The 24376-nt window shown below is 40.3% G+C and overlaps 1 protein-coding gene across 1 annotated transcript in view; it reads right to left on the bottom strand.

Moving 5' to 3' along the window:
• Positions 1-22252, bottom strand: part of Frmd7 (FERM domain containing 7) — a 53130-nt gene extending 30878 nt beyond the window's left edge. Inside the window, exon 1 of the mRNA XM_077106505.1 lies at positions 22196-22252. Coding sequence (XP_076962620.1) covers positions 22196-22252 — 57 coding nt within the window. The remainder of the gene's footprint in view (positions 1-22195) is intronic.
• Between the last annotated feature and the right edge of the window lie 2124 nt (positions 22253-24376).

Consider the following 24376-nt stretch of genomic DNA (forward strand, 5'->3'; position numbering starts at 1 on the left):
ATTGTCCAAGGTGATTGGACAATATTAGAAAAAAGAGATTGTAATGTATGTGTATCTCACAGCATAATTTAAAATATTTGAACTGTACAACAAAGATTTATTTATTTTTTATTTTTTGGTTCTGGGATTGAACCCAAAGACACTTAACCACTGAGCCACATCCCCAGCCTTTGTTATACTTTATAAATTTAGAAATAGAGTGTCACTAAGTTGCTAAGGTTGACTTTGAACTTGCGATCCTTCTGCCTTAGCCTTCTGAGTTGCTGGGAATACAGGCACAGCCACTGCACCCAGATGAATAAAGATTTCAAAAACGATAAATTGGAATAAAATATAGCACATTATTAGCCCTAGTAGAATAGGTTATTTTTACTTTTTCTTTGTGCTTATTATATTTTATAGAGAAATGCAATGGATTCTATAACAGTTAAAAGCATGTCATATGAAGTGTCTTATAGATGATTCTCTATTTCTAATGTTCTGACATTCAAAATATTTATGCTTCCCTTACAAAATTGTTCTCAACATTACACATGCTAATCACTCATCCTTTATGGTTCTATCTCATTTTTTAACCCCAAATATGACTATCTTGCTCACCTCAGGCTGCCATCACAACATACCATAGAGTGGGCAACTCAGATAATAGAAATTTAATTGCTTACAATTCTAAAGGCTGGAAATCTGGAATGAGAGTATTAGCCTTGTAAGATTCTGGTAAGGACTTTCTTCTTGGCTTGTAGATGGCTGCCTTCTCACTGTGTTCTTACATGAGGTGAGGGGCAGAAAGAACACAGAGAGATCTCTTTCTCTTCTTATAAGACCACCCATCCCATTTGATAAGGACCCTACCCTTATGATCTCACTTAATCTTAATTACTTTTTTTTTTTTTAATACTGGGGATTGAATCCAGAGAATCTTGACCACTGGGCAACATCCCCAGTATTTCTTATATTTTATTTTGAGACAGGGTCTTGCTAAGTTACTTTGGGCCTCACTAAGTTGATGAAGCTGGCTTTGAACTTGTGATCCACCTGCCTTAGTCTCCCAAGTTGCAGGGATTACAGGTATGTGCCATCACACCCTTTTAATTCTTTTGAGACAGGGTATTGCTAAATTGCTGTGGCTGGCCTTGAACTTGTGATCCTGCTGCCTCAGTCTCCTGTCTACCTGTCATTATAGGCATCCATCACTGTGCTGGCAACCTTAATTACTTTCTAAAAGCCTTATTTCCAAATACAATCACATTTTGGGTGACAGCATCAACATACGAATTTGGGGAGAAGCCAAGTCAGTCCATAGCACTTTAGTTACCATATTTTACCATTTCTTGTTTTTTTCTAAACACTTAATCCAGTCTCGAATAATGAAGACTTGTGATGCATTTTGGAAAGAATGCATCCAATTACAAAAGGTCAAAGAGGAATTCCAAGAATGTGTTGAGCACCTGAAATAAGTAGGAAGAAACAGCATATCACGGTGGCTAAGAATATGGGTTCTGGAGCTAGACACACCTGAGACTAGTTTTAACTCCTCTATGATCTTTGGTAGGTTTCCTTTAGCATGAATTTTTCTCATTCTTTATTCTCGTTTTTTGAGTTTTTTTGTTGTTGTTGTTTTCCTGATGTGGTTTTCATCTGCTAAAACTCAGATTAATTTTGCCATGCTTGCCTTTGTCATTCTGAATTTGCCTTTACCCTTTTGTGACCCTTTTGACCATCCCTTTAGTTCAACACAATGAGCAGCTGCTCCGTGCTGGGTTCTCTCCTAGTGTCCAGGGAGACTGTGGTGAGCAAGACACAGGCATTAGCACATAGTCTGGCAGACAAAGCAGGCACATCAATAGTTAATAACAGTAGTTTGGAACAAGTACCTTTGTGGAGACTGGTAGGCAGGAAGCATCATGAAATTGCATTCAACAGGCACCAAACCCAAAAAGATGGGTAATGGATTCCTAACAGAGGAGACACCTAATCGGCCATGAAACAAGAGTTGGAGGTAACCAAATGAGGAGAGGAAAAGAAGGGTATCAGAGGCAGAAGAGTTAAGGAAACCTGGTGTGAACAATGAACCTGCGAGCAGTTTGGTGTTGCTAAAGGAAAAAGTGAGATAAAGTAACTGAAAAGAAGGGCAGGAGCCATACATACCTCTTGGGGCACACAAAGCCACATGCAATGAAGATGGGGAGTAAGGTGGGGATGGGTAGCAAGATAGGGATGGGGTAATTAAATGGTTTTAAGCAGGAAATTGACATAGTTGAGAGTTGTGTTTTAGAAGCATTGGCCTGGAAATAGTTGGGGCACAGCTTTCCAAATGAGAAAGTGCAGCTTCAGATTCAATAGCTGTGTGCAGGGCCTGAGAATGTGCATTTTTGAGAACTGATCAGGCTCTTTGGTGAGATAGATGCTGCTGGTCTGTGGAGTGTACTTTGAGAAACAAGGTTGAAAGGGATGGGTGAAAAAGGAGGGAAAACAGGTAATAGACAATCTGAGGCTACCATCACAGTTCAGATGAGAGAAGATGGTAGTACTAGCGAAAACAGAAAAGGTAAAATGTGACACGTGTCTTCATAATGGATGCAATAGAATGTAAGGAGAAAGAGGGAGAATCCTAGAGATTCCTGCTATTCTCTCTCTCTCTCTTTCTTTTCTTTCTTTCTTTTTTCTTTTTATTTTCTTTTCTTTTTCTTTTTTTTTTTTTTTTTTTGTTGTTGGTACCAGGAATCGAACCACACATCCCCACCCCTTTTTAAAAATATTAGAGACAGAGTCTCACTGAGTTGCTTAGGGTCTCATTAAGTTTTAAGGCTAGCTTTGAACTCATGATCTTCCTGCCTCAGCTTCCTGAGCTCCTGGGATAACAGGCATGCATCACTGCGCCTGGCTCCTAGTATTCTCTTTACAGGCCTTAGAAGCTTGCTCTCCATTTTGCATTCTGCCAGGGTAAGGGTTTTCATACACCACACCCTTTGCAGTTTTTCATTTACTTCATGCACCACTTTGCTCATCCCTGCTATTCGTTCCTTCACCAGTTGTCCCACCGGCTACACGTACAGCCAGGAACTAACCAAGCATCTTTTCTCCCTTACTTCCACTCAAAGCTAATTACTGAATTGCTCCCACCCTGACCTGTCCACAAGCAGGTTGTTTGAACATTCCTCGCTGATCCATATATATGTATCTGAACCCCTGTTTGACACTCCCTACTCTGCACAGGTCAGAAAAGAGAATCATGGTTTATCATATCTAAAGCCTTCCACTGGTTTAAACTGATCAAATATTCTTTTGACACCCCACCTCTGAGGTGTTAACTACTTCCTTTTAAAGTCATCCACCTAGCATTTTCTTTTGGGTCTTCTGTGGTGACACTCAGAGCTTCTTTGTGTTTTATCTCTTTTGCAACTGACTCAAATCACCCATGGCACTGGCAGGAAAACAGTTTTAGCTATAATAATACAAACGGTTGCCACTGAGCATCTCTGTGGAGGCCATGATGAACTAGTTCCTTCTGGCCACTTTTCCCTAATTTCCATCTCTCTTTTGACTCTCCAAATCCCAAATTCCAAATTGCATTTTGGAACCCACAACCAAACAGAGCACTCTTAAGTAGAGGATCAGACTTATGATAAGTAGAACAGGGAGTCTGGACATATTTCTGTGTCTTGGTCCTATTTGGTCCATATCCAAGCTAAGCATGTTTTTGATGATGCTGTTTTAATTTCAGACATGTAGTGAAATCTCGTTCTGCATCTTTATACTTTCACTTCAGTCCAACTGTTTGTAACCAGTAATAGGTAAGTGTGTACCTCATTTTCAAAGAGCATGGACACCACTCTCCTCAAAGCAAGCATTTCTTCTTTCTTATCATGTACAGTGTACCTCTGGGAATCCAGAAACCTCTTGGGGATTCAACTCTGGGACTTTTTTTTTTTTTTTTTTTTTTGGTACATGGGATTGAACCCAGGGTGCTTAATGACTGAGCTACAGACCCAGCCATTTGTAATTTTTGTTTTGAGACAGGACTTCCAATCCTCCTGCCTCTGCCTTTTTTAGTAGCTCAGATTACAGATGTGCCCCACCACACTGGTTTAGGCTGCTTCTTAAAACAAAACAAAACTCTTGGGGGCGGGGGCTGGGTCTAGGGCTCAGCAGTAGAGCACTTGCCTCCCACATGTGAGGCATTGGGTTCGATCCTTAGCACCACATAAAAATAAATAAACAAAATAAAGGTATTGTGTCCAACTACGACTAACTAAATAAATAACATTAAAAACTCTTTAAAAAGACTGTTTTCATTAAAAATGCAAATATCCTAACATTGCAAAAAAAAGCACACACCTTACACATTTTACAATTACCAATATAGTTGGATGTAATCAGTTTTTAGAATTTGAAAGTGTGTGCTGGGGAAATAGGAAAGGGAGTTCTTTTAGGTCAGGGCAGAAGAATTTCATTGGCCAGGCTGTAACCCTTGAGGGTTTAACTCCTGGTTTTAAGAAAGTTGCTGAGATCCTCAAAAGCCTAATTACCGGGTAGCAGCAGTTAAGATAGAGTTCCAGCGGTGGCACATGCCTATAATTCCAGCAGCTCAGGAGGCTGAGGCAGGAAGACTGCAAGTTCAAAGCCAGCCTCAGCAAAAGTGAGGTGCTAAGCAACTCAGTGAGACCCTTGTCTCTAAATAAAATACAATACAGGGCTGGGGATGTGGCTCCATGGTCAAGTGCCCCAGAGTTCAATCCCCAGTATCCACCCCCCAAGAATAAAAAAAAAGAAAGAAGAAGTCAACCCAAGCCCTTTCTCTAGTACCCATAGACTCAGCCATAATCCCTGAAGGGAAGCATGGTTTAACTGGGTACTTAAGATTTCCCAATGAGGGTAAGCAGAAAGAAAAACTTATCTTACAGTTGTGTGTGCATGTGTGAAATTTACACCAATTATAACTAGGTTTTATTGGATTTCTGAAAACATAAAGCAGTTCAAATTGCTGCATGTGTGAATAATAGAAGGCTTAAAGTTGTTTAGAATTAACTGCTCAGAAAAATTTCTGGCCCATGTAATTGTCCTGGAGGTTCCTGGAAAATCAAATTTTGTGGCTGCCTGACCACCTCCCCTTTACCATATTGATACCAATGAAACCAAATTAGGAAGAGAACTCTGGAATTAAATAGCCAATCTTACCTGATAGGTGATACTTTCTGGCAGACACTTTTTCAAAGCTACATGTATCATTGCCTTGGGGCCTTAGGTTGGCCTGGCAATGACCTAGACAGGTTGCATCTGATTCACATTCTTTGCTACAGAAGTTGGATGGAGGGTAAGAGACTCTCTCCACTCAGAATTACCCTTTAGCTGGGTATGGTGGTGTACATGTGTAATCCCAGAGGCTGAGGCAAGAGGACCACGAGTTCAAAGACAGCCTTGGCAATTTAGTGAAGCCCTCAGCAACTTAGCAAGATCCTGACTCTAAATAAAATATTAAAAAGGGTTGGGGATGTGGCTCAGTGGTTAAGCGTCCCTGAATTCAATCCCCAATACAAAAGGAAAAAAAAATTACCCTTTAACTAAAGGAATAATAATAATAAAAAAACCTCCACAAGATTACTATCCTTATAGCAATCTTGCCTCCACTCCTGGGACATTGAAATTATCATGCCTATACTGGAAAAACTGTTGCAAAGTGACAGTGTAATAACAGCATTCTCAAGACAGTGTTCCCAAGTCTTGTCGAAATTACTAGCTACTCTAGGTAATTAAAACAATTATAATTGTTTGTTCCACGTAATGCTTTAGCACTGAATCCATGTGTTGTGCATAAGGCACAACCAGATTCTAAATGGTAGTTGGAATTTTTTAAAAGTTGAAATCGATTCTGTATATATCTAGCAATAAGAGACATCCAAGACACAAGAGACCACTAGAAATCACATATTCCAAAGCCCTCATTTTATAAGTGTGGTAATTGAGATCTAGATCAAGAAAGTGACTTGCCTGGGGTCTTTCAGCAGATGAATAGCAGAACTGGAAATGGAACCCAGGTGTTCTCGTCTCCAATAATGGGTCTCATTTCATACACTAGGCTATCCTTAAATATAAAGGAAAAACTAATATCTGGATATATGGAGGATAGGAAAGAAATAAATACCTAAATATTTTGTATGGTTCTGGGGATGGGATCCAGGCACATGCTAATTACACACTCTACCACTGAGCTACACTGCCTAACACTTAAATTCTGTTATTTTGATTTTCTCCTTTTGCTTATTACTCCAATGTCTCTCCTCTTTTAGCCTCCCTTTCCTCACTTGCTCCCAGTTCCTATCTCTTCTTTCCTTCAATCAGCTTTGCTCCATTTAGAAAGAGTGCTCACTGTGTTGCCCAGCTAGGCTGTGAGCAGGTAGGGACCCACTCTGTTGTGGCAGGTTGTGCATTTCCCTGAATCTCTACAAAGAAGTCCCTAAGGAATAATGCCTTTTAAAATATCTATTTAGACTCTGCATGGTGGTGCCTGCCTACAATTCCAGCAACTCAGGAGGCTGAGGCAGGAGGATTGTGAGTTCAAAGCCAGCCTTAACAGTTTAGTGAGACCCTGTCTCAAACTAAAAAATACAAAGGATTGGGGATATGGCTCAGTAGTTAAGCACCCCTGGGTTCAATCCACAGTAACAAATAGAAATAAAAAATCTACTTTATATGAGGCCATGAAATCTAGTATATTAGGGTTGCTGTAGAGAATCAGCATCAACTGAACAGAGAGTCTTTGAATATATTCAGGAAACAATTGCAAACTAAGTGTAATAGGGAAGCACATGTGGAGTTTAGAGATCCATAAGAAAGTAGAAAGTAATATTTCAATATATAAAGTATACACAAAAAGTGTTTAAATCAGGGTAATGTGATCATGGGTAAGTTTTTAATTTTTCTTTTTGCCTCCAGAATATTCTAATGTATTTATAAATAGGTTACATCACTTATTGAAACTAGATATGAAAAATTTAAAAACAGAAAGCAACCTCTAAGGGTTTCTGATTAGCACGTTGAGAGGTCATGTGAACATGCTAATCTCCATGCACCAAGTTTCTCCTCCCCTAACCCTTAAACATCCTCATGTCAACCAGGTGTATTTGCTTGTTGACACCTGTGGACCACACTGAGGGACTAGTTTTCTGCTCTGGGGCCCTTGCCTCAGTATCAACTTGGCTCATTGCCAAGTTTTACAGTTAATAGCATTCATTTAAGGCCTGTCATTTCACTCCACTTTTCCTCCCTAGACATCTGCTTAAGGTTCTGACTCCTTGTTCATCTAGTTTCTTCACTTGGGTCTCTTCTCGTGACTTGGACCTACTATGATAGCCAGTTAGACTCCACTTAGCTTTCCTCTACTCTTGACTTATTGCCACATATGTTGTATATACAGTAGGTACTTCATATAGGTTGCTGAACATGTGGGTTAGTAGTATAATTTTAAATCTTGAGCCTGTTTGCAGATTTCTGCCCTTATATATTCTTCTTGGCCTGACCTGATCTGGGGCTGGCCTCAGATCTGGGAACCTCTGCCATCTTCTGTCCTCAAGACTATTTCAATATGGTATCTCTCCTGTTAGGGCATACAGCATAATGCAAAACAACTGTCTTTGGTTCTTTAGTTGTACCCAGGTCCAAGCACAGCCAAGCAAAGTAGTGTGTGTGTGTGTGTGTGTGTGTGTGTATGTGTATGTGTGTGTGTTTGTGTGTGTGTGTTGTTGGGGATGGAACTCAGTACCTCATGCATGCTCAACAGATGCTCTACCACTGAGCTACCTCCTCAGCCTTTTGTATTGTATTATCATTATTATTATCATTATCAATATTTTGAAGTACTAAGATTGATGAACCCAGGGATCCTCTACCACTGAGCTACATCCCCAGCCCTTTTTACTTTTTAGTTTGAGACAGGATCTCACTAAATTGCTGAGGTTGTGATTCTCCTGCCTCAGCTCCTGTGAGGAGGTGATTAAAGGTGTATGCCACAATGTCTGCCTTACAGAACATTTTTTTAAAAAAAATCATTTATTTATTTTAGTTTTAGGTGGACACATTACCTTTATTTTATTTTTATGTGGTGCTGAGGATCGAACCTGGTGCCTCACACGTGCTAGGCGAGCGCGCTACAACTTGAGCCACAACCCCAGCCCCTGCCTTACAGAACATTTTAAATTTATATATTTCCTTTAAATACTACACAGTTAGGGGCTCAGTGGTAGAGCACTCACCTAGCATGTGCGAGGTTCTAGGTTCGATCGTCAGCACCACATAAAAATAAATAAATAAAATATTGTGTCCAATTACAGCTAAAAAATTTAAAAAATAAAAGATACATTTAAATATTACACAGTTTAGCGTTTAAGATATAAAAAGGGAAGAGAAAACATGGTTTAGCTTACAAAATGAAGAATTGTGGAGAAACTGAGATGGGAGTAGTAGCAGGATTTTTAACATTAATAATCTTCAGTGGGAAACTGGGTCCTAAGAAATACTAACCTTCGTGTCTTAAAATTATTTGTACCCTTCCAATGCAAGCTTTTTTCCAATACCTTTCTCCTTTAAGTGCTTAGGTGGAATTATTTGTGCAAAAGGATCTGGTTAAGTTGACTCATTGCTATTTATAAATCAAAACCAAGGATATTCCTCTCTTCTAAATGTTGAATTTGACATTTGCTTTTTCCAATTTAGGAGGCTCTAATCCACATTCCTCCAAGTGCAGAAATGAACAAACATGTTCACAATGGCATGCACAGAAAGACTTGAGGAGCCTTAGGAGTACAGATGACCTCTCATCTGCTGTTCTTTGGGAGGGCTTGAGGCAGGGCATTTCTCATTTCTGACAACCCCATTTCATATAGTCAGTGAGGGCTTACTGTGACCACAGTTTTACATATGCACAAGGGTGGTCCAGAGAAAAGTGTTACTGTAATACATGAAATGTTTGTGCCACATCCCTCCTGACTTAAACATTTAACTTCCTAGCATGTTTTATCAGCAAACTGACATTTTATTAGCTAACTCAATTGAACAGGAATTAGCTGCCTGGCAGCAGAGAGCAAGAACAGACATCATTATTTCATTGATTAAAAAGATATTTATTGAGCATTTACCATATTTCAGGTTAAGCAGTAACTATTCCGGAGACATACTTTGCCTTCCCAGAATTAGCAGTACTTACTGTGCCCTTTTGGACTCAATCCTACCCATTGAGCTCCAAAGAATGACCTTTCTTTGGGCTCATGTAGTTCTCAGATTACACATAATTTTTTTTTTTTTTGTATCAGGTATTGAACCCAGGGATGCTTAACCACTGAGCAAAATCCCCAGCCCTTTTTTTAAAAACAATATTAGTTGTTGATGGACCTTTATTTTATTTACTTATTTTTATGTGGTGCTGAGAATCAAACCCAGTGCCTCACACATGCAAGGCAAGCGCTCTACCACTGAGCCACAACCCCAGTCCATCCCAGCCCCTTTTTAAAAATAATTTATTTAGAGATAGGGTCTCTCTGAGTTGCATTGGGCCTCTCTGCTAAGATGCTGAGACTGGTTTTGAACTCCGAGTCCTCCTGCCTCAGCCTCCCAAGCCACCGGGATTGCAGGCATGAGCCACCATGCCCAGCTTCCATATACCTTTTAAAGCTTGTCCATTTCTCTGAACCATTTCCCCTTATTGTCCATTTGTCCTATGAAATATTCCTAATGGCTCTGGCAGGTTCTACTGCCTCAAGTCAGTTTTCCCTGACAACTGCTGAGCATTTTCAGTATCACCATTCCCAAAACACATGAGAGCTTTTTAAGATATGAAATACTGACACAACTCCAACACAGTGGCTCTAGAAGGACAAAATGATGAAGTGCAAGGGCTCTGGACCCAGAACGCACTATTCTAATCCTGTTTCTACTACTTATCAGCCTGCGACTTTGAGTAAGTTATGTAACCTCTTCCCAGTTGCTTACCTGTCAAATGGAAATATTGATAGCATCAAGTTCATTGAGGATTTCAATGAACTAGTAAATGCAAAATACTTAAACTAGTGCCTGGAACATAATAAACATTCTTTTGCCACATATTAGCTATTATCCTTACTATTTGATTTGGAAATGAATTGAGTGGTTAGTGTGGACTAGTGGGCAACAGGGTTGATATTTGGAGACAGGTGCCTGGAACCTCTGCATATCATGTAATGTGACTGTAAGCACTTTGGAAACTTTGGCTCTGACATTTTGAGAGAACTTTCTATTTTGGTTGCTTATACAGGAAATGGACTTATACAGCAATTACTTTGGGGGTTTTTATAATTTTTATTTCTTTATTTCTTCTAATCAGTTATATATAACAGTAGAATGCATTTTAAAACATCATACACAAGTGGAGTATAACTTCTCATTCTTCTGGTTGTACATGATGTACTTTTTAATTTTTATTTAGTTTTTTATTGCAGTGGTGGGGATAGAACCCAGGGTCTTGCACATACTAGGCAAGTGCTCTACTGCTATGGTACATTCCAGGCCTAGTATTTTTAATGAACAAACAAAAATTACACATATTTATCATGTACAACACAACATTTTAAAATATGTATACATTGTGGAATGGCTAAATTGAGCTAATTAACACATGTATTATTTTGCATATTTATCATTAGGATAGTTTTTAAAAAATGAAGTCTACTTTATTGGTTTTTATTTTTTAGTTGCATTCCAAAAGAATATATGCTCATTAAAAAATCAGGGGAAAAATAAAAAGAAAAGCAGGGAGAAGAAATAATGTGCTCATAATCTCATCCATTATGAGACAGCCAGCTGGGTATGGTGGTGGTGCATACCTGTAATCCCAGCAGTTTGGGAGGCTGAGGCAGGGGGATCATAAGTTCAAGGCAAGCCTCAGCAAATTTATGAGACCCTTTATCATATGTGACATAATACTCTTTGGTGATGAACTTTTTAGAAACTTAGTATTAGATTATGAATATTGTTAGTCACTGTACAGGATGTCTCCTTGTTGTATTCTTCTTTTAGCCATTACAAAAAACACAAAGGTAAACACCTTAGTTAGTACACAAAGATGTACATCCATCTTTATAACATAACCTTAAGATACATTTTTCCAGAAATTGAATTTCTCCAGCTTATTTAGGGTGCATTGTTTATTGTCTTGTTTTTGTTTGAGACTTACAAATGAGTACTAAAATGCTTAATTAACTTTTATGAACATTTTTCATTAAATACTGAAACATGGATATAAATTGTGGAAAGAATTCATGACTGTGATTGTCCTTGCTTCATAAAACAGTGAAAGCATTTTCTGACCCCAAACTGGGTATTCAGAATTCAGGAGACTGGTGGTTGTGGGAGAGAGAGTTGGGCTCTGGAGTCAGCATATTTACTTTTAGTTTCTGACTCAAAAACTTACTTTCAGTGGTGTGTGGTAGTGCATGCTTATAATCCCAACAGCTTTGGAGGCTGAGGCATGAGGATAGTAAGTTCAAATCCAGCCTCAGCAAGGCCTTAGCGAGGCCCTGAGCAACTTAACAAGACTCTGTCTCAAAATTAAAAATAAAAAGCACTGGGGATGTAGCTCAGTGGTAACTAGATTGTGACTCCAGAGCCCTAACCCCGCCCCGCCCCCCCCCCACAAAAAAATAACCTACTTGCAATTGTGATCTTGGGCTCATATTTGTCCTTGCTGAACCTTAATTTCTTCATATGAAAAAGCCCATTTATGACTTGGTTCTCTCATCTCTCAGACTCTTGCCACTCTCCCCTCCATCTGCCTTCAATTTTAAGATCCAATCAGACTATTCCACTGGACTATCCCTGCTTCTCCCTTTTTGTGGATCAACCTTCAGCTCTCATCCCCCCAACTCCCCACTACGTACCTAAGTAATGAGTACTGGTCATTTAGGGCTCAGGTCAGACATCACCTCTCTCACAAAACCCTGCCTGACCACACTCTTCACACACACACTTCAATTTGAGTCAGGTGCCAAGTGCTCCTCTTCCATTGTGCCAGGAAAACTATCTTTGCTGCTGTTTTTTTTTTTTTTTTTTTGGTACTATTTACCATTTACATTGTGTGTGTGTGTGTGTGTGTGTGTGTTGCTGGGGATGGATCCCAGGGCCTTACATAAGCTAGGCAAGCGCTGTCCTACTGAGCTACACCCCAGCCCATCTTTTATGTGTCTGATTCTTTCACTAGCTTGTGAGCTCTTGGATGATAGGTGCTATTTCCTACTTATCTGTGCATATTGGGCAGTGAGGGTTTGCAAGCACTTGTTAAATGAGTGATGAATGAATGAAGGGGCATAATCAAGCCTATCTTCCAAACTTAACTAATGATCATATGAAAAAGATAAGTGGAAATTCCTGGAATATAGTTAGGTCAGGAAATGGTATCTTCTAGCTTTAAAGGCAATTGACAGTGTTCTTTCAATCACTTAAAATGTTCAGAGCGTGAGAGTTCCAGAGAACCTTTGTGTTATGTTTAAGTCTGTTGAAAGGTAAATTTCGTCATCATAGAAGGAATCTCAGAGGACAAAGGACCTCTTGTTGAGACAGCTAAGCCCAGTGATTAGTAGTGAGGCGCCATGCCTAAGTGCTTCCAGGGCCTGACAGACCTCCCCCTTTCTGGCTCCATACCTCAGACCCAAAAGAGAAGGAGGAAATAGGAAATGAGGAAGAATGGGAATAAAGAAAAAGAAAACGGAATAAGATTGTGTGGGGAAAATAATTGAAGACTTTGCACCGCAGCTGTGTTTAGAATCAGACAAGCTATATATCCACAGCTCCCAGAGAAGTGCCTCCATGACGTCTGTCACCTTCCATTCTTCCGGACCTTGCAGATCTTCCCAGGGGCCAAGTCTGCACTACTTCCTGGGGTGCAAATGAACTCTGAAGTGTGGATCTCTCAGCAGTAGAACTGGTCTAACCAAATGTTCTTCCTGTTCTGACAGTCTGGCGCAAAGCTGCTGAGTGGCACCTAGGATTACAAAGGATAGCTCTCTACTGCTGGGCTGGGGGGTGGGGCCTTCAGACCCTTGGCCAGTCCAGCTACCTCCCAGGTGGTTCTGCCCCTCAGGCCATACCCTTTGACCCCAAGACATTGGACTCAGCTCATTCAGTTTGAACAATGTCTCCTTCTCTAAATTGCAATTGACAACTTCATTGTCTTAAAGCACAAGTTAAAGCTAGGCCCTTAAGAGTGTAATGTATTGGTGTTTGTGACAGGTCACACAATGATGCAAATACTGGGTCATTTAGAGAAAAGGGAGAAATGCTTATAGAATTCTGAGGAATTTTGCCCTTTAGCAAAGAGCTCTTGGCTGCACAGTAGGGAGCCTCAGCTAGGCCTCTGCAGCACCCGGATGCCCTGGGATTCCCACAAGTACAGACTTGAACAAACACCCAACCGCCACCCACCTGGCTCCAAAGCCAGTTCCCTAGTCTCCTCCCCCAGCATTTCAGTTCTTGGGTTTGTTTCCCTCCTCCTTTCAGCTGTGGGGATGGGAAGAGATGAGGCGGGTGAGAGGCGGGAGGGGCAAGGCTGCAGGCCAGGCCTGTCCTCTGAGCTCAAGCAGGGAGACAGCCTGGCAGCCAGGTGACAGCAGAAGCCGGGGGGGGGGGGGGGGGGGGGGGGGGGGGGGGGGGGGGGGGCCCAGAGGGGTGGGATGGGCGGCACCCAAACCACACTTGGCCCACTGCTCAGCCTGGCCTGGGGCCAGATGCAGCACAAGCACTTTCTTTCTATTTCAGTTCAATTTATTCCCCAAAACAACAAACCTTAGGATGTGAGGGACAGAGCAAAATCAGTTTAAACAAAAGCATTTGCCAGGCAGCATGGCACTCCCCCCTGCAATGACAAATAAATCCCTGGCAAAGAGACACAACATTGGCTAGGCTGGGACCTTATGAATCCAGGATGATTATTAAGACTTGATTTAGAAACTCCTTCACTTGACCTTCTTAGCATAGATGGGGCAGGAGGCGAGCTGCTCTGGCCACATCTGTTGGTCCATCTATCAACAAATATGGATTGAATAACCAGTGTAGGGCAGGCTGCTAGGGACTGGAGAATACATCATGAAGTCCTGCAAAACCAAAAAGTTTCACTGCACATAAAGCAACCACACTGGAGTAATAAGCCCCTGCCTAAACAAAGCTCAGCTGAGATTTCAAAGCTAGATAGACTGAGGCCTGAACCCCAGGTCACCCTCTGACTAAATAGCAATAGGATCCTGGATAAGTCAACATCTCTGTGCCTCATTTTTATATGTTGTTATGGTTTTTACTTGAAATGTCCCCCAAAGGCTCACATATTAAAGGCTTGATCCCCAGTGTAGCAATATTCAGATGTGGGACTTTGGGGAAGTGATTGGATTATGAGGATGATGACCTCATCAGTGAATTAATCAGCTGATGAATTTATAGCTGATTGGGCTACTGGGAGGTGGTGAAAACTATAGGAGGTAGAACCTAGTTGAAATGAGTGATTCCTTGGGGCCATGCCCTTGGGGACTATATCTTGACCCTAGCCCCTTCCTCTCTCCTTCACTCTCTGTTTCCTAGCTGCCGTGAAGTAAGTAGCTTTGTTGTAACTCACACTCCCCACCATGATGCTCTGCCTTAGCACAGGCCCACAGCAGTGGATCCAGCCAACCATGGGCTGAAACCTCTGAAACTATGAGCCAAAATAAAATTTCCTCCTTTAAGTTGTTTTGCTCAGGTATTTTGGTCACAGCAACAAAAAAATGACTAACATATATGGCTGTAAAAATAGAGATAAACATAAGGCCTCATCAGCCTGGAATAGTGTTATTTGGACATAAGTTCTCAGGAGGGAATGTTCACCACCTAAAATGGGGCCCAATTTCATGAGGCCTTGGTGCAGCAAATACTGATATAGCACTCACTGGCATTGCTCTTTTACATATACTATGCACTTGTAACAGCAATACTAACATTATTCCCATTTTCCAGATGAGAAAACTGATTCACAGAAAGTTATGTCACTGCCTTAGATAGTGACCCTCACTTATTTGATTTGCATGATAATTATGTAAGAAAGGGCATACAAAATATGCATAGAAAGTAGTCTGTATTAAGTACTATTTTGGATGAATATTCAGTAATATTGTTGTTATTATCTATGTTGATATTACTATAATCAGGAGGCTGAGTGAAGAAGATAACAAGCTCAAGGTCATCCTAGCAACTTAGTGAGACCCTGTCTTAAAATAAAAAGAGCTGGAGATATAGCTCAGAGGTAGAATGCTCCTGTGTTCAATTCCCAGTACCAAAACAAAAAACAAACAAAAACAAAAAGCCCATAACAACAACAAACATTACTATGAATAGTGGCCACAGAGTAATCTACAATGTGGTCAAATGCAAAGGTTTGGGCTATTTCTATCCACTTCCTTAAAGGAAGTCCTACATTATTTTAGGTAACCCTAGACAGTTATCATAGACCCTCCCAAGATTAATGACTGCAGTGAGGGGAGAGTAAATCCCCTGGGGCTGCTGATTAAGAGAAGCCAAATCCTGCAGAAAGGCAGTATAATATAATGAACCCCCACAAGTCCCAGAGGAAGTGCAGACATGGGGAGTACAGCTCTATGGCCTGGAGGGGGTTGCAAAACCAAGCATTATCAAATGAAACTCCAAGTGGAGGTGAAAGCCTTTTGTCCCTTGTTTTGTAAAGTGTAGAGATAAAGAAGTCTGCAAGCAAGGGAGGGGGGCTTCACAAGCTGGAGCACCAGCTTTGTGTCAGGCAGTTTACCTCTGCTATCCCATTTATCTTCACAGTGCCCTGTGAGGTAGGTGCTACTGTCATCCTCAGTTTACAGATAAGGGCACAGGCTCAGAGAGATGAAGTGATCTTCCTGAAGTCCCACACCTTAAAATTGTTGGAGCTGGGACAACAATTCGGGTCTGCCCAAGTCCAGCTGTGTTTCTTTCTCTCCACAATCCTATCCATAAATCCAAAGTCAAATTGATCATTGTCTCCCTAAACTTGCTCTTTCTATTCTCTACCTTGGTAGAGAAACATGAAAGATTGCTCTTTCTATTCTCTACCTTGGTAGAGAAACATGAAGATTATCTACATTCCTTCTGATCATCTTCATGTCCAAAAGGGGACCATAAAATGGTTGTAGAAATTCTACCTCATTTCCCTCTCTATTATCCATCCTTCCTGTTTGTATTCACCATTGACTAAATTCAGATCCTATAGGGAAGAGGGAGAGATTCTTCTATCTCCTTTAGACCCCTCCCACCAGTCCTAGGGACTGAATCCAGGGGTGCTTTACTACTGAGGTTACTGGGGATTGAACCCAGGGACGGTGTAAACACTGAGCTCTGTCTCTAGCCCTTTTTATTTTTTAAGACAGGATCTTGCTAAGTTGCTAAGGCTGGCCTCCAATTTGTTATCTTCCTGCCTCAGCTTCCTGAGTTTCTGGGATTACAGATGTGCACCACTGTGCCCAGCCTCCCTTGGTTCTTGTGTGGGTTCCTTGGGTAGATATAGGAATTAATACAAGAGCTGCTTACCAAGAGAAAAGCAAATACTTTTATTAATTTTGCATAGAGCACTTCAAAGAGACTGGAGTTCAAAGAAATGACCAAAGCATGATTCTAGTATACTTTTTAGACAAATAACAATAAATTTATGAAGGAATAACATGACAAATGAATATCTGAACTAGAGTAGTAAATTCTAGGTATGTCATGAAGCAATATATGGTGGGAGGCGTATAGAAACTAGTGGAAGATAAGGGTTACTTCAAAGAGTTTGTTTATTCAGGTTCACTGCAGCCCTAATAACCCAGTCTCTGGTGATCACAGCCTTGGTATGTGAAGGACATCCCACACGAAGGAATCTTTATGGCTTTCTTCAGTCCAAGAGTCCCTTTCTGAAGATTCAGATCCTAAAGTGATTTAAGCTCAAAATAATCACTATCCCAAGTCGACACATTTTGAGATGGCATATCCTTGGCCCTCCAGCCCCCATCACACTAGAACACTGATGCTTGATCATACGTATTAGGAGGTAGGTAATCTAACCATATAAAATTGGAATCACTAAACTTGATGCCATTATCCAGATTGTACCTCACCACTTAGAACACATACTTTACTTGGATATTGGTTGAATGAATCAATGAATAAATTAATAAATTGCTAAGCAGATGCTAATATTCCCACTTTGAGCTATATTAATCCCTTAGTGGCTCTCCACCACCTTTAGGATAAAGGTCTTTATATATAGGACACAGTGCCTGAATAATGTAGCTGCTGGCTCTTTTATTCAGATGTGATTTCTGGTCACTGTCTATGTTTCTTTCAGCACTCACTTATCACTCAGGTTGATATTTTTTTTTATTCTGTGAAAGGATCACACTGTATTTTGTGCATTGGCCTTCACATATTCCTCTGTGTTGATTAGCATTCTATTTTCCCCCAACAATCTAGCTCCCACTCTTCACCTTCTTAGCTCCTACTCAGCAACTCAGAATGGTTTATTCTTTGGGAAGTTTTTCCTAATACCTTAAGTCTAGGTTTTTACAGTTGACAGAACTAAGACTCAGATAATCTCCCCAAGGCCCCACAGTTTATAAGTGACAAGAGTCAAATTTACCCTGGTTTATCAGGCTTCAGATAAAAATTATCTTATTTATATTATTCCTCAAAACAATTCAGGGAGCTCAAGGGGATAAGGGACTGGCCCAAGATTACACAGCTAAATGGGTCCAGTTTGGGCAGCCTCAAATCCAAGTGTTTTCTATTACACCAAAGCAGTTCCTGTCATTGGAGTTGCAAGAACTTAGCCCTATGAAGTTGGGGAAAAGGTTATCTAATAGTGAATTGAACAAGCTACAAAAGATCCCTCATCATTGTAAATTGAAAAGAAAAAAGAAAACCTCCTGGACAAACATCCCTAGGATAAATAAATACCACCACTGATAAAAAAAAAAAAAAAATCACTGGTCAGTTCTTTGTTTTCTTATTTGGCCTGAACAATGCTCACTCCTGACACTGCCTCCTTTCTGTCTTTTTAGCATATGACAAGTAGTGGCCTTTAAGTGGGCTTAGAAGGGAAATCAGGTGAGCTGACTCACTATATTCCCTCACCGAATAACCACAGTGTGGCCAGCACGATCAATGAGCAATTAGGTAAGTGTAAGAGTAGAGATATTTCCATCTCTTGTTTTGATTTAGGCTCTAAATCTGAGATGAGCAAATAATTCTGGCTTAAAATGAGGTTCCTCTCTGACTTCACAGTCACTACTACTGGTTTATGTGGTGTTTGTAGGTGTGAAATTGAGGGACTCACTGCCAAGCTAAAACCTTCGCTTGCTTGGGCCTTATCTTCTCTTTTTCTATCAAGAAAATTCTAGTCCCCACGTTGAAGAAGCAAAACTGGATTTACACTAAAACCTGCAATTGATTTTTTTTTTTTGGGGGGGGGGTACCAGGGATTGAACCCAAGGGTGCTTAACCAGTGAGCCACATCCCCAGCATTTTTATTTTTTATTTGGACACAGGGTCTCATTAAGTTGCTTAGGGCCTCACTAAGTTGCTGAGGCTGGCTTTGAACTTCGATCCTCCTGCCTCAGCCTCCTGAGCCACTGGGATTACGGGCATGTGCCACCATGCCTGGCAATTTTTAAATTATAATTTTATTCTACTTCTCTTCTTGCCCACTCACTCACATCATCCTTTAGAAGGCTCTCCTTGATTGTTTGAGGATGTAACAGTATTCATGATAAGAGCGACACTAAGAAAAATGCTGATATTTAACAATGATCAGTTTTATGAAATAAATATGAGGGCTTAAAAAGCAAGATGACATTTTCACTAAAGCCATTTTCTTCATTGGACAATACTTCAGTGAGCACATTTCAGCAAATTTGAATCCCCATATCTTCAAATGCTCTTGAAAATTCATAAAGCAAAAGGTTCACTAATGTTTTTAGAGTTCATCTATAAAATCAACACACAGTACCCAGAGCCCAAATATGCAAAGAAGCTTCAAATAAACAGGATGCCTCTAGAGCCAGTCATTCTTTCTAGTAATTAACTAATGGTATTAACAGGTTAAAGACAGAATAGAAACCTCTCTCTCTCTCTCTCTCTCTCTCTCTCTCTCTCTCTCACACACACACACACACACACACCAACCATGCACTGAGAGAAAAATGAATCCCTGAAGCCAAATTGGTAGTTATCAGTTATCACTTTCCAAACCAGAGCATGCCCTTGCTTAAGAATTTTATTTACTCATATGGTAAAGCCAATTGTGCCCATAACAGTGCCTTGAATATGTTAAGTCTTTAATAATAATTTGTTAAATAAATGACTAAATTAAAGCACAAGTGAATAAAAGTTCTCAATGACAGGGCTCTTGTGGAGATGAAGACATTATCAAGCTATTGAATATGGCATCATATATCTAATTTCTCAGATTGGACCCTTCTGACATCATTTTGTCTCCTGTGTAATATAATGAGAAGACTCCAGTGTCCCCGACCCCACTATAAAGAGAGACACTGGCATTCTGACGCACAGTCCACCTCTGACTTCAGTTTGTGGAGTGCTGATAAATCAGACTTATAATCTGTAGGACTGAGCCAGATCTCGGACAATGGCAAATCTACCAAGATAATGCCATGGGGGATTAGATAAAGGTCTCTGGTATGAAATAGTCTCCACTGGTATCATAATTCTGTCCGATCATATGTCCTTGTTACATTTCCACCACTGTACTTTTTATAAAATCAACACAAATGAACAAGAGTCTTTTATTTTCCTCATGCAACCAATTATTTTCTTGAAGTTTATCTTGAAGGAAAATTATCCCTGGGGATGATCCATGCCTCTTGAGACTGTCAGTTAAGTTTGGCACCAAAAGCCCCTCCATGTGGCTTTTCTCAGCTAGTGATGAGTTCTCATTATTATTCCAAACATTTCTCCCTACTATTTAGGATGGTAGTACTAATAAAGAGGATATTTTTCAGGTGGCTTTTGAAGCATTTGAATCAGTGAAAAGGTTCATGCCATGGTCCCCCTGGCTTCTAGGAACCACTTTTCCACATAGTTCCCCATTCCATGCATAAAGAAAGGATATACTGATTAGTTTACAACAGTCATCAAAAGTCCACTGTATGCCAAATTATATGCTCTTTGAGTTCTATAGAAAATAAATAATATGCGAGCAATTAATATTCAGGCCTAGAGTCTTCTGAATACAATTATGCAGGGGAGTGGGGAGATGTCTGGATTGAAGTTCCAGTGCTGAAGTGACATGCTATGTGGTCCTGCACAAGTCACTAGAGCTCCCCAAAGCACCCCCTTCCTGTGTCTTAATTTACAAAATGGGAAAAGATCTTTTTCTTACCTTCACTCACAGAGGGCAATGGAGGATCAGATGAACTAATGGATGAGAAATTGCTTTGTAAATTTTAAAGTGCTACACACCAGTGACTCCCTACCCATGCTATTATCATCACTATCATCATCAACATCACGTTAAGGAGAGAAGACACTGTTGGATGACTGGATGCTAACTCAACGTTCTGTCCCCTCAGGGACAAGCTGCTCATAGGACTGCAGCCAGGGCTTTTGCCACTCTCCATAATACTGTGATTGCTACTTACTGAGCAGCCTTCCACAGAGCAAAAGGGATCAGATGCTTGACACCCGAATTGCAGGGTATCAAACCTCTCCCATTGTCTTTCCAGGGAACACAATGTGTTGCAGCTGGAAAGAGACAATTTGACTTGAAGCCAACTTATGCTGGCTTCAAGTTGCTGGAATCGGCTCTTCAGAAGGTGAAGTTTATGAAGCCATCGTACTGTGCTCCCCACTCCCCATCTAATTGGATCTGAATTCGAACTGCACATTCAGAAAACTCTTCTGTCACTTTTTGTCAAAGATTTCTCTTTGAGTTGCTTGAAATGTCTATTAAAAACTTAGCCTAAAGCAGTGTCTTTTGAATACCCAGCTCACTATTCAGGTACTGGAGCACGGTAAGTGTCCACCACCAGCCTGCAAATGGATAAACTACTCAAAAGACATTTTCCACCCCTTCAATATAGTTCCAAGAAAGAATAGGAAGTGCCTCGTACCTCTAATGGAAGCTATTTGCTACAAAAACAAATCATTCAGGTCCGTGGACCTAGAAATGCCTTTTGCACATAAAACTGAAAGGAAGAGATGACAAAACAGCAGCCGAAGCCATGAATTCATCACCCCCCCAAGCCCATGAGCCAAATAAAAATGAAATACTCATTTGAAAAATGGGCAACCCACACACCCAACACCACTGCTGAGCTACAGTAGTTGTCAGTTTATGCATAAAACAGTCAGAATTTGTATGACTTTCAAGGAAAATGAACTATTTGTTCCTTGTTAGTAGGTAATATAAATATCAGAGCAAATAGCAGCTTTTGCTTCCGATAAAAATGTAGAACGTTTCAAAATGCTCATACATAAATCCTGACATCAAAATGTACGTATCTTAAGATGCTGGAACATGAGCACCCAATGATGTGCTTAATACATTTGTTCTTTCTTGAAGAGATGAGGTATAATTGTATGCAATCATCTTGTAGCTAGGAATTATATTAAGAACTCTGAACTATAAGTACTAAATCAAACTAAATCATCTCTTATCCTATTTTTCTTTCATACTTGTCATTTCTTCCTGAAGTTCTCATTAGAACTGCATAATTCTACACCCAATAACCCATAGGTTTTCTTCAGAAAAGGAGGGCAGCTTTCCCCCTCTCATTTCCCTCAGAACCACAGTTATTTCCTCACATAATGCTCAGGGGGTGAGACTCACGCACATAATTCCAATGAACAATAATTCCTTATTGGGTAGAAGATCTAAGTTATTGCTGCTTTGCTTTTTTACAAACATTTAGCATATCTTTAAAATCCACTTTCATTGTCCCTTGAGAAAAGAAAACATGTTCTAGAAGAAAGCTTAGTGGGAAAACACGAGCTACATTGTGATATTAAACACAGATACCTTTTCCCAAGCTAAAACCCACAGTCCTCCTTCATTCAGTCCTAAAGAAGCTATAACATCAGCAGCTAATGGGCTGTCCACAAATGATCATTATTGAATGAATAATAAAGGAATAATAGCAATGTGATTTCCACTTACATCAACCACAAAAATCTTCTGGGAATCATCCAAAAACTGCACTTTTAAATGTAGCATCCTCGGAGAGGCCGTTGGGCTGCGAGCAGGCTCAGAGTGCTGTGGGTGCTGTGACAGGAAGGGGGCTTGCTCCAGGAATCTCACTCTCAACTGGATGCAGTGTACTCGGGTCCCCCCACCCCCAGCCAGGCATCCCTATTTTCAGCGGGGCCCACTTCTGTTTGCTTGAAGTGATGCACGCCCAAGGGCGTTTGTGCTGCCGAGTGCTGGGGATCAATAGCATCTGGGCAGCCTCTTTTTTTGGTCAGTGTCAAACTCAACTGGATTTAAAACTCAGTTCCTTTCTGCAAAGAAAACCAAAGAGAAAGGAAAGCATTTCCCACTCCTGGAAATGTTCTTTATTTCACAAGAGCATAATTTGGAAACCCTAGAAGAAGCTTTAATAAACTGAGAATAGCCATTCTCAAAAGTTAAAAGGATTATGGTTAGTCTTATATTGTACTATTTTATGGGCTGAAAAGCTACATATATATCTGGAGATATATACACACATACATACATATATTAATATATAGCCTTTTAATGATTTTAAGTTTACATGATTTGAAAATGAAAACTAATATCCTTTATCATATATATGTACACATATATCCTTTTAATTATTTTGAAACTATATAACTAGGAATATCAGAAAATATAACTTCTACTCCTGTCCTCTCCTTTTTGTCTCCATTATACCCACATCAGTAACCAATTTCATTATTTTGTTGTCATTGCTTAGCCATCAGTATTTTCTTGTGCAAGCACTGCACTAGCAAATATGGATACATTTATTCTATTTAGGTAACAGGCTATTACACTGGTGTCTTCCTTTTTATATATATAAAAAAAGGCCTCCCACAAGCTAGGCAAGGGCTTCTACCACTGAGCAATACCTCCAAACCCTCCCTATCATGGAGATTTCCCTTTAGCTGTGCATGGGGAGCTTCCTCATTTCTTTTTACAACTACATTATTTTGCATCATGTACATGAACCATAATTTACTCAATCAGTCTGAAATTAACATTTCAGCCTCAACAAGGCTGAAATAAATGTCTCCAAACATATGTCATTTCACATCTGGGTAGGTGTATCTGTAGACAGATTTCCAGAAGTGGAGTCACTGGTCAAGGGTAATGCATTGGTAATTTTGCTAGCTATTTTTAGATTTCTCTCCATTAGGACTGATGTAGGTTGAATCATGTCCCATAAAATTCATATGATGAAATTCTTACCCCCATCCCAAATGAGAATGGATTTAGAGATTTGGAGATAGGGTCTTTAAAGAGATAATTAAGAGGTAATTAAACTGAAATGAGGTGGTTAAGGGTGGGCCCTAATCCAATCTGACTGGTGTCTTCATAATAAGAAGACCTCAGAATAAAGACACACATAGTGAAGACCACATGTGGAGACACAGGAAAGAGAAGATGGCCATCTATGAGCCATGAAGAAAGGTCTCAGAAGAAATCACTACTGCCAGCACCTTGATCTTAAGCTTCTATCCTCCATGATGGTGGGAGTGCATCACTGTTCATACCATCAGCATGCAGTGCTATCTTATGGTAGCCCTTGCAATCCTAATGGCAGTATATGAGGAATACCTGTTTTCTCCACGTGCTTGACTAAGCATAGTGTCACATTTTAGATATTTTGACAAACTAATAAGAAAAAAATCTGTATTTTTTAAAAATTAGAATGTTTTATATAACAAGAGAAGTTAAACATCTTTTTAAGTTTAAGGGATTTATGGAATTCTTTTGTGAACAATCTGTTCATGATAATCCACATATACATTTTAAATTTTGGTTTATTGTCTTTTCTCCTTGATTTCTAGGATCTTTATTTCTTCTTTAGCAGTGCTGGGAATGGAATCCAAGGCCTTCCACAAGCTAGGCAAGGGCTTCTGCCACTGAGCGATACCTCCAAACCTTCCCTAATTTTTTTTTTTGACCCATAGGGCCCCGTGGGGGCTTTATTTTGACACCACTTTGTTTCAATACAAACAGTCCTGAAAGAAAGTCATGTCCCTCTGGGGAAGGGAAGAGGGAAGAGTGGTCTGTGTTGCTTGGAAGCCCAACCTGAGACCCACAGGTAGGGGTTGGGCCCAGACTGCCAGCATGGCAGGGCAAGATGGCACCAAG

This window comes from Callospermophilus lateralis, chromosome X (genome assembly GCF_048772815.1).
Source record: "Callospermophilus lateralis isolate mCalLat2 chromosome X, mCalLat2.hap1, whole genome shotgun sequence".
Taxonomy (NCBI): domain Eukaryota; kingdom Metazoa; phylum Chordata; class Mammalia; order Rodentia; family Sciuridae; genus Callospermophilus; species Callospermophilus lateralis.